Consider the following 10,292-nt stretch of genomic DNA (forward strand, 5'->3'; position numbering starts at 1 on the left):
AGTCAATATCACATTCAAAAAATCAATCCAGAGGATTTTTATTTAATCATTGAAGTTACAGAAACAGTCCTCAATACTCCAATACATACCCTTGGTCCCTGATTACAAGGCACCAGTAATAACTCTTCTTGAGCTGCCTTAAATTGATTTGGTAGAAGTTTCCAATGCAAGCCAAAGCAATTTCTTTTTGGTTCAGGAAGAAAACTATAAAAAAGTTATCTCATGATCTGTTATGGGAAACTTGGTAACAGAAGATGTGCACAGAATTACATGAGGTTAGAAACCAAGCTATTTCTGTGTTGGCATGCTTGTTGACATCAAGCTGTTAGATTAAAAGGAGAAGGCTCAGGCACTTCCAGCTACTGCAGCGAATCTCTTAACTTCCTGCTCACTTTAGCATTGTAAGGAACTACACAAACTCACTTTTATCACATCAGAGCCAAAAGACCAATGTGTGTCATGCCTTTAGCCTTGCTGGCAAATGCTGCAATCCCTTCCCTGTTCTGTTTCTAGGACAGACATAAACACTCTATTTGGAGTGGGAAAATATCTGGAGGATTTGAATTCAAGCACTGTAGCTGAAACATTACCTTGTTTCAGCCACTTGCTGAGATCCACAGCACTGGTCTGAGGAAAGGCTTTTGCCTCCAAAGGCAGAGTCTGTGCAAAGACTGAAGCTCGTATTTTTGAAGCTTAGCATTCTGTACTTCTGTTTCCCCAGTGAAAGCAATCAAATGTTATGCACTTACTCAACATATGTAACCATCCAAATACTTTCCTATAGAGGTGGAAAGGAAGATAAAAATTCACTTTTCCACATAATCAATCGTAGGTGACCTGATCTTCCTTTAGGACTATGTAAAGAGGGAACAACCTTCTTTCCCTTTTCCTTTAGGTTAAGGACTATAGCATTTTCCCTGTAATTTTTACAGAAACTCCTTTTTTCTCTCCCCAGGAAAACCCATTTCTAACAGTCATGAAGCAAGAATAACTGTACTAACCATGGAAGGAAACTTACCTGCTCCCATTTCATTTCCAGCCCTTGGAATAATATCATCATCTTGACAGTCTGGTAAGACTCCTTTCTTTAGTTTTTCTTCAACTTTGCTAATTGTTTTTGTTAAAGAAAAACCTATGCAATCTTCCAGTACTGCAACACCATCAGCACTTTGTACTTCCATGTTTCTTATTATTGAACTAAAAAAAATGAAAACCCCAGATTTTAAATTTATAATACATTATATTTTTGTTAAATATTTTTAGTATTTGCTATTTAAGAGTGTACAGTTATTTACCTGCATTCATATGAAAGATGCATCAATGGCAATTTCTCATTTGCTTTCTGTAAGATACCTTTACCATATTCCACAAAAACAATTACAAGATTTTACATACTATAATGTAGAAGGCAGAGAAACCACTACAATTTTCAACTGAAAAGATTCTGGCATGGTCTTCTCATCTAACAAATCCATAACTAAATCAGAGTAACACACAGAAAGAGAAGAATGTTCTATTTGCTTTGGCTACTGTCATGGGGAGATCCTTCATCCTCTGTTGTAATTTCTGTTCTTTTCACTCCCTGCCACATTATTTTGTAGAACTCTGTTGCTCCTGGCTGTACGACCTTATGACATTTTCTGCATCATTATTCAGCCTAGGAAACTTCACTGATCCTAGAAGTTGCATATCAACATTTTCATAAAACTAAAATGCAGGGAAACACATCACCTAGACAGGATATCTCCTCAGCTTTCTCCTATAGAAAGGTGATCTCAGTTCTCACAGGATCTGATGTTCCTAAATTCTTATTCCAACATATCCTCATTCCAGCGTCCAAACTCCTCCTAGCTAACTCTCCCACGACATTTTGATTGCCCCACAGGCTCTGTATCAGCACAATTCCACTTCCAAACCTCATGATGGGGTGCCAGCATGACAACCTCCCCTGAACTGCCCAAGGGAGGTCTGAAGGGTCTCCAGAGGGATTTCCAACTCCTGTAAGACAGCCTCAGCCTGTCAGTTCCATGTCCTGCCACCTTGCAGACAATTTTCATCCTGTTTTGGTATTATGCCATAATTTATGGCAGTTTTAATTTGCTCCCAGGCTCTTAGGGATTTTTTGACTCTTCTCTCTTTGTCCAGATCTCCATTATTTGTTTTTACAACCTTGAATTTGCTACCTCCAGAGCTGAAGCTTCTCAGCTGGGAGCCCCTGGAAGCTGTGTTATGTTACTGAGCCCTTGGTCCTGTGAGCCCAACATTCACTACAACAGAGGAGGCCTTTCAAGGCCTGATGTTCCCCAGTACCAGTCTGATCACAAATCAGGCTGTAGCACTCCAGTGTGCTGGCCCACATTGCCTCAGGTGCTCCATTTTTGCTCACTAGGCCTCCTTTCACTGAAGGAATTTACAGAATTCAGCTGTCAGCCTTGAGAAGTGCTAAAACGAAAGCAACTGTTTCATTGCTGCAATATTAATCACATATATTCACTGATAATTTTTGGTGCAAGTGAACAGAGATAGCCACCTGGTGGAGCTGATTGAGGATGTTTGATACATTTACTTGTATAAATATAAAAGCATACATCCATAAAATAACTTGATAGACAAAAATAGCAACTAAAAGATTTAATGACAAACCAAATTAGATGTTTGATATACCTTGAAGTTGTTCTTTTGCCCTTACTTGAAGAGTATGGTCTATTCTGAGCTGTGGGCACAGAAGGAAGTTTCTTCTTGTTTTCTACCTAAAAGTTTTTTCAAAAATTAGTGGATTATTATTATTATTGAAATACTTTTTGTCTAGTTTTTTCATGGATTTTTTTTCTTCTTCATATATCTATACTCAAGGAAGTTTTCAAAGAATACTTTTCAAATTTTCAATATGACTTCTCCATTTTATTTGCAGTCATCTTTAGCTTGCAACATTTATGTCTCTACACCCTAACTGTAATACACCCTATAGTCATTGGCTCGTGGGAGTTCTTCCACACATAATAAATCTATGCACAAGCAAGGCTCTGAGCTTTTATCAAGGTATTAATTACTGGACTGTTATCATACCTTCAAAAATATGGTATTTTATGCATTATTTTAATCTCATAAGGTCCCCATTGAAGGAAGATTTAACAATGTTTGTTACTTTCACACAAATATTCTTTAAAAATTAGAGAGTTTTCTACTGTATTCTGATAAATAACTGCAGATGGTATTTTAGAAGCTTCAGCTCACCTCATGAAAGTTTTGATATAGTTGTAGTTAGAGACTATTGAGATTGTTCTTAATCTCATTTTTCAATTATATTTTCTAAATTCAGTTAGTCTGACTACTTGTTTATTATCTAGACAGTTATTATTAGAAGAAGGTAGTACTGCATTTAGTATTATACAGGCGAGGGAGGGAAGAGAGCAAGAAACTAATTATGTTCTAATATTTTTCACTTGGAATTCTTTATGTGATGTTCAAAACACTAAACATTTCTCTCAATGCTGAAGACAAAACAGAATACAAAAATTAAATATTATGTAAGTCCACCTGACCACCAGTGGCACTGAGGAGCTCTGGTAACACTGTCCCTATAGCACTGCTTTGGGCATCACTTCCCTTTGGCTTTGCACCCATGCAAGTCCCCAGTGCAGCCTCAAAACCACAAGTCATTATATTTTTGAAATTATGCTAGAAAATAATTCAACCAGGAAAGTTTTGGTACCTTTGCAAGTGAGTGTGTAAGAGATGAAACTTCGGGACAGAGTAGATCTCTGCATTTAAAAAAAAAAAAGGTAAAAATTTACTGATCTATAATAATATAAACACTTTGCAGTTAAAATACAACCCCCCCTTGTCAGAATCAGGAAAATAACATTTTTTAGGTCTAGAATAACAATATAGCTAAGGTGAGAACATATACTGAGTTCAAGCATAAATTCAGTGTCATTCACAGTCTGTCCAGTCTACCTCTTTTGCAATACAAATCACCTGGTGAGTCTATGGTATCTAATACAACAGTACTCATGTATCAAAATCCTAATCTTGTCTTGGAATTCAGGCTGGAATCCTGATCTTGTCTCTTGGAATTTGGCTCGTTAGATCAGTAATTCCCTGTAGCAGGGAGTACTCAGCCAAGAAGCAGAGTAAGAGCTTCCCCAGGACAATCCAGAACCAAAGACTGCCAGCAGCTCACTGGGTAATACCTACATGGCATAAAACCTCTGAACTCATACAAACAAAGTGAGGATACAACCAGTGTCCTCTACATCTTCCACCTGTCCTAGCAGGATCAGACTGACTGTTCTCAGGTCAATTGACAGGGACTGTCAGAGGAATATGAGGTGGAGCAATTTATAAATTAAGGCCCATAGAATTTTCTCTGAAATAAGTATTATAAATATGGTATCTATTTTACAGACAAGGAATAAAACCAAGAATTAAAAAAAATCAGCTTTCTTATCTGTTTATTTGGCTGAAAACTATGCTTCTAAGTAAGTGAATTTCAGGTTAAATTATTATTTTTCAAGTCTATGGAAATTAAGCCTAAAGTGTTAGTATGCTGTGTACTATTCAGGTCAAATTCCTTGTCAGACAGATATACAGATATGTAGATATAATTCTGCTTTCAAAATGAGTTATGTGAATGTATATTATTGCAACGAAAGGCTATTTTTAAACTACTCTATAATTTTTTTTACTTAAATTAAAACACTGGCTTATAAAAGATTTTCAATAAAATTTAAATTTCTGGCTCATCAAGTCACTTAATTTTTTTGCCAGGCTGATTTGAGCAAACATTTAGATCTTGCCTTTAAAAACTTCATAGACATTCATCAACAAGAATTATCTGCACAAAGCTTCGTATTTTATTAATCCAAAAAAACCCCAACAACAACAAAAAAAACCAACGCAAAAAAACAACCTGGAGAAATCATCTGTGTGTGGCTGGCAACAGACTTCAAGAATAGGATGATTAGTTTTTGTCTATTTACCCTAGTTTCATCAAGCTTTCTCCCTATTGGTTAGCTCTAGGAGCATGCAGAAGGTGAGGATTTGCTGCCATAGAAATAGCAGTTATATGTTACTCTGAAAAATATTTAAATGCAACACCGTCTATACTCAAGAAAATAATTACATTCTTTCCCTCAATAGAGTAAATTGTTCCTACTGTATCTGTTGTCTTAGGGCATCCTTAAAAAAACAAACAAAACCAGAAAAACCCAAACACGAACAAAGCAAAACAAAAGGCCAGTTTTATTGTATCTCTCAAATTCTCCTGATGGTTCTTCCCTGCTTGCCCACCCACGGCAGCCCATTTTACAAGCGCCCTGTGCAGCTGTGTGGCTGCAGGGTCGGTGAAAGGGGGCGCGCACCCGCCCGCCGGGTCTCGCTCCGGCTCCCGCTCCCGCCCGGCCGGGTCTCGCCCCCGGGTCTCGCTCCCGCCCGGCCGGGTCTCGGTCTCGCTCCCGCTCCCGCCCGGCCGGGTCTCGGTCTCGGTCCCGCTCCCGCCCGGCCGGGTCTCGGTCTCGGTCCCGCTCCCGCCCGGCCGGGTCTCGGTCTCGCTCCCGGGTCTCGCTCCCGCTCCCGCCCGGCCGGGTCTCGGTCTCGCTCCCGCCCGCCGGGTCTCGCCCCCGGGTCTCGCCCCGGCTCCCGCCCGGCCGGGTCTCGGCCTCGGTCTCGGTCTCGCTCCCGCTCCCGCCCGGCCGGGCGGCGCTGCCCATGCGCGGCCCTGCCCAGCGCCGCCCGCCGGGCCGCGGCTGAGAGGGAAAGGGTAAACAACAGCTCATTGCAGCGCGCTCTCACCGGAGCGCCTTTGTTGCTAAGTAATTTAGATTTCTCTTCCGACAACATGCTGCAAGAACTCCAGAACAACTCCAAGTCAACATTGACTTGGAGAGTGACTTAAATATTTGTTATCTTTTTTCTACTTTGCTTACTCATTTGTTCTTTCAACTTGTTATTTTTCCCCTCGATACCACCTCTTTCTTTGCTTCAGTTCCTCCATTCTTTCCAGTTGCTTTAGTGTTCATTCTCGCTAAAGGAATCAACAGAAATTTTAACGAGATATTTCAAAAATATCTCAAGTGCTTCCTTCAAATTTAAGGCCTGTTTGCTTGCACAATTTAGAAAAGAATTTTTAATTACATATGGAATACTTCAAACTAATCTAATTGAATGGCCTCGATGTTCACTCATGGATAATCAGTGTGCCTAATTCCTAGCACACATTTCTAATTTTTTTCACTACCACATGGGATTTCCAGTCTTCTCTCATATCAATGTTTACCAGAACACTATGTTTACCAGACTGTGGTTGTTTTAAGGTTTTTTAATTTATGTTGGTAATTGGTAGGTCAGCTGATATTCTGACATGCTAATTGCTCTTTTTATATATATTTTTTTTTTTAATTCTTCCAACACTTCAATTTATTTCTAACATGTACCATCAAAGCTAAGAATTCTCTTTGTGGGGCTCAATCTTCCAATCACATTACTTAATAAAGCAGCCCTAAAACTCAACTCCAGTTTGAAGTTCTTAAAAACTCTCTGTCTAATATTCAAAATCCATCTAACAGAACAGAAAACTAAAGTGAGATCCAGAATTTATTTTAGAAGCATGATTGTACTGACTGATAACACATTAAATTTCTTGCCCCTCACTCCCTCAGCTATGGCTTTAAAATAGGTCAGGAATCATTTTAATTGTAGTAGCAAACTTTTGCTGGTAGTTAGGCTTCTATCATAGAAGCTGACTTACTGTCACATCTTTTTGTGTACTGAAAACCCCTTTTACTTTCAGAAAAACTCAATGACTTTGCTTCTATTCTACACCAAAGTAATGATTTGATCATCTTTATCAGACCTTCATATACTCTACTTGAAAAGTTTCCCAACTGTAGCTTAACATTTGAAGTATTTTGTTGTCTGTTCCTGTATCTTGCTTATCCAGATTAGTGGCATCATAAATTTAGGAACCTACAGATCAGATCCTTGATAAACTCTATTAGTCTATCTTAAATTCAGCCATTTCCCACCCTACAATACACAAAACCGTGAACAACTAAGGAAATAATAATGGCTCTGAATGACTAAGGGAATACAGCCATGTCCCCCCTCAGGAGCCGAGGGGTTTGGACACTCAGGCTGTGATCACCCAGGCCAAAGGCGTGCGGGGCCCAGCACTGTAATGGTATCCACATTCCAGAGGGTGGCAGCTCAATGTTTGCCTGTCTTAGGGCTTTGTGTTTGTTTTCCTCAGGCATTTCCTGTCCCAGGAACGTTTACACCAAGTTAAATGTGAACTAGTGTCTTTGTCAGCTCAACTGTTAAAAACCATACACTGCCTACTGTTTGGTATTGCAAAGAAACCTGTGACCTTACTTTGCTCTTTTACGAAGGTCAACACTTCTTAATATCTTAGATAGAACATTCCAGCAAAATTAGGCCTTCCTTGAAATAACAAGGAACAACACTTGCTTAGGATCACTTTTTTTTAATAATAGGAAAAAAATTAGACTCCACCAATGCAGTACAGAGCAAAAATATATAAAACAGGAGCATGATTAGGACACAAGGCATGCAGCATCAGTGTAAGGTTCCCCACCAATTATACACAGGAGTTGTAAAGTACATACCTCTGTCTGTCATCTTCAGGTGACTTACTCTGTACTGAAACTGGCTGAGATAGTATCTTCTGTTGGCCTTTCTTCATTAAAAAAAGAAAAGTAGTTGATTTGGGGAGACTATGATCCATTAAAGATGAATTACCTATTTGTAAATCACAAATCACAGTAACTACAGTCTACTATGGAAAATGGAAACTATAGTCTACTGTGGAAAAGAACTTTTGAAGCACAGGAAAAGATGTCTAAAAATGAAAATGCCATTGCTGTTTTGTTGTTAAATGTATATCTGTGCAATCTGGCAGTGCCATGTGGTATATTAAGTACCCTAAGAATATTTCATCTTCTGCTATATTTAGAGAAGAAAAGAACAGGGGTTTTGTTGTTACTGTTTTCAAAAGGAAAGAGACTAGATGCTATTTTGGCTGTTTCATCTGCTCCTGTTCAAATGCCAAGCATTTAGCCTCAGCTTGTCACTGCTCAAGAGAAGAATATGTTTTCACAGCCCATAAAATTGAAGTTTCAACAGTAGGAAAAGTGCAGCTTTCTAGAATACTTAGTAATTTGCTTTTTAAGCCTTGTTTATTTGAATGAGTGTACTTACAATGAATATTTCTGATATGCAGAACAACTTCTCCAAACTGTTTTGAGTACAACCATACCTGCCCCATTCCCTTTTTATTCATTTGTCCAACTTTGATATAAAGTCTTGACTCTATCTGCTACACAGCCACACCAATGTGAAAGGATAATGCTGATAGTAAACATCAACTTTTTCTGTTTTGAGAAAGCTTCCTGCTTATTAAGTTCATGTTTTCTATTTATGTTGCTTATTCTTTGTATCTCAGCTTGAACAGTGTAGATCATTATTTCACTAGGTTACTATAACAGTATCTGGTTTTCAAATACTAATTTTAAGTATTTAAGGCATAAATACTAAGGCATAAAACCACCTACAGATACTTTTCTTAAACAACTAAACAAATTTTTAATGTGGTTTTAGGTATGTATCTGCACAAGTGCTGTAGGCAGCTGTGTGAATACCTACTGGATTAAATTACATAGAAACTATTTTTTAATGTAATTTTAATACAAATTTACAGCTTTGAAAATAAATAAATTAAAGCTTACCTTGCACTTGAAAGCAACATACTTTTAGTAGTCAAGGTCTAAATTTCTTTTGAAGCTCAGATCTGTGTGCATGTGAATCCACACTAAATTACCTAATAGTCTGCTACTCACCATTAGTTCTTCAGCCTGACGCACCAGTTTTTCTGTTTTGGCTTCTAATTCTGCATTCAGTCGCCTAAAAGAGCAAGAATTTTTTCTGAGTTTTTGAAAAATTTTAAAGGAATAAATGTCAGCGTGACAGTAATTTGTCTGAGCTAAGTGAAATTTTAATTATTCCTACAAAGGGATGCTGAAATACACTTCAAGGTATTAAAAAGTTATGTTTCAACAATTTCCTATGTTCCAACCAAATGAATAGTAATAGAACACGTATGCCCATTAAACAGCAGACTGTAACTGTGAGAGGTGAAGGATACCTTTGGTTTTGGATGTGCCATTTCTTAATATACATTGTATGTCTTTATTTCCTAAAGGTTTTCCATGTTTAACACAGTCCTTCTTTTCAGTATACCCAACAGTGGGGATTGGGGAAGGACTCATGTAGGACTACATTTCTTATCACATATTTAAAGATGTGTTGCTATATGGATGTACAGGTTATGGCAGTGAGGTGTTCCTGCATGTTCTCGTACATGTTCTCGTGCTGCGACTGCTGGAGTCTGATGTGGCTCTCCGTGCACCCTCACCATTCTCTGGGGCTGGGCATAACAGGTAACAGGGACAGAGCATCCATTTAAAACCTTTACAGCTTTTAAGCTTTTTTTAAACGGCCTTAAGCTTTTATATAGTCGTAATTTATAACTAAAGTCAGTGTTCGAAGTGCAGAACCTCATGTCGGGGCCTAGAACCCGCCCGAGGCGGCGGTACGCAGGGGCGCTGGGCGCTGTCCCGCGGCCCCGGGCGGTGCCATCCGCCCTCTGCGGGGACGGCGCCGCGGCACCCGGGAACCGGGGACCGGCTGTGCGCCGGCCCCAGCGGGGCAGGGCCTCCTTACTTGTACTGCTCCTCCTTGGCCAGCCATGCTCCGCTCAGCGCGCCGGGCCCCGCCAGCGCCTGGGGGCTGCCGGCCGCCCTCTGCACCTGCGGGAGGATGCGACAGTGAGCGGGCGGGCCGGGCGCGGCCCCGCTGCCCGCGCCCAGCCCGAGCCGCCGCCTTACCCCGGGCAGGTCCCCGCCCCGCCGCGCCGCGCCGACCGCCGACATTTTGTCCGCGCCGAGGCCGCTGTGGCGTCGCCTTCGCCAGGGCAACCGGCGGCCGCCCGCCCTCGCTCCCGCCCTCCCTCCTCCCCTCTCTCCTCCCCTCCGTCCGTGTCGGGCCCCAGCGGCAGCCGCGGGCACAGCCCGTGCGCACGGACCAGCTGGCACCCGCATGGCGCTGGGCTGCCGCGGGGTCAGGTGAGGGACCGCTGAAAAGGGCTGAGGGGCTATTACCAGTGTTAGTGTAATAAATATTTATTACGGCCCTTCTGACCTTGCTACACTTTGTCCTGCCAGCGTCCCCTCATTTCAGTGCATTAGCCTGCGGCATGACGGCAACTGTGCCACCCT

The 10,292-nt window shown here is 40.9% G+C and overlaps 2 protein-coding genes across 8 annotated transcripts in view; one reads left to right on the forward strand and one right to left on the reverse strand.

Moving 5' to 3' along the window:
* Positions 1–1,072, forward strand: part of MNS1 (meiosis specific nuclear structural 1) — a 21,557-nt gene extending 20,485 nt beyond the window's left edge. For all 4 annotated transcript variants that reach the window (XR_014957509.1, XM_085588270.1, XM_031505793.3 and 1 more), the window contains one exon: positions 956–1,072. Coding sequence is in view for 3 of the 4 variants with exons in the window: in XM_085588270.1 (XP_085444396.1) it covers positions 956–1,065 (110 nt within the window). In the remaining variant the exon portion in view is untranslated. The remainder of the gene's footprint in view (positions 1–955) is intronic.
* Positions 1–10,030, reverse strand: part of TEX9 (testis expressed 9) — a 24,801-nt gene extending 14,771 nt beyond the window's left edge. The window contains exons 1-7 of one of the 4 annotated variants that reach the window (XM_021546305.4): positions 9,903–10,029; positions 9,739–9,824; positions 8,856–8,919; positions 7,626–7,696; positions 3,713–3,761; positions 2,665–2,750; positions 1,019–1,197 (exon numbers count right to left, since the gene is read on the reverse strand). In XM_021546305.4, the coding sequence (XP_021401980.4) occupies positions 1,019–1,197; positions 2,665–2,750; positions 3,713–3,761; positions 7,626–7,696; positions 8,856–8,919; positions 9,739–9,824; positions 9,903–9,947 (580 nt within the window). In that variant the 5' untranslated portion in view covers positions 9,948–10,029. Of the gene's footprint in view, positions 1–1,018; positions 1,198–2,664; positions 2,751–3,712; positions 3,762–7,625; positions 8,920–9,738 lie in introns of all 4 variants that reach the window. The other 3 variants (XM_085588274.1, XM_077785889.2, XM_085588275.1) reach the window with 3 other exon arrangements.
* Positions 10,031–10,292: the final 262 nt, after the last annotated feature.

This window comes from Lonchura striata, chromosome 10 (genome assembly GCF_050655825.1).
Source record: "Lonchura striata isolate lonStrDom1 chromosome 10, ASM5065582v1, whole genome shotgun sequence".
Classification (NCBI taxonomy): domain Eukaryota; kingdom Metazoa; phylum Chordata; class Aves; order Passeriformes; family Estrildidae; genus Lonchura; species Lonchura striata.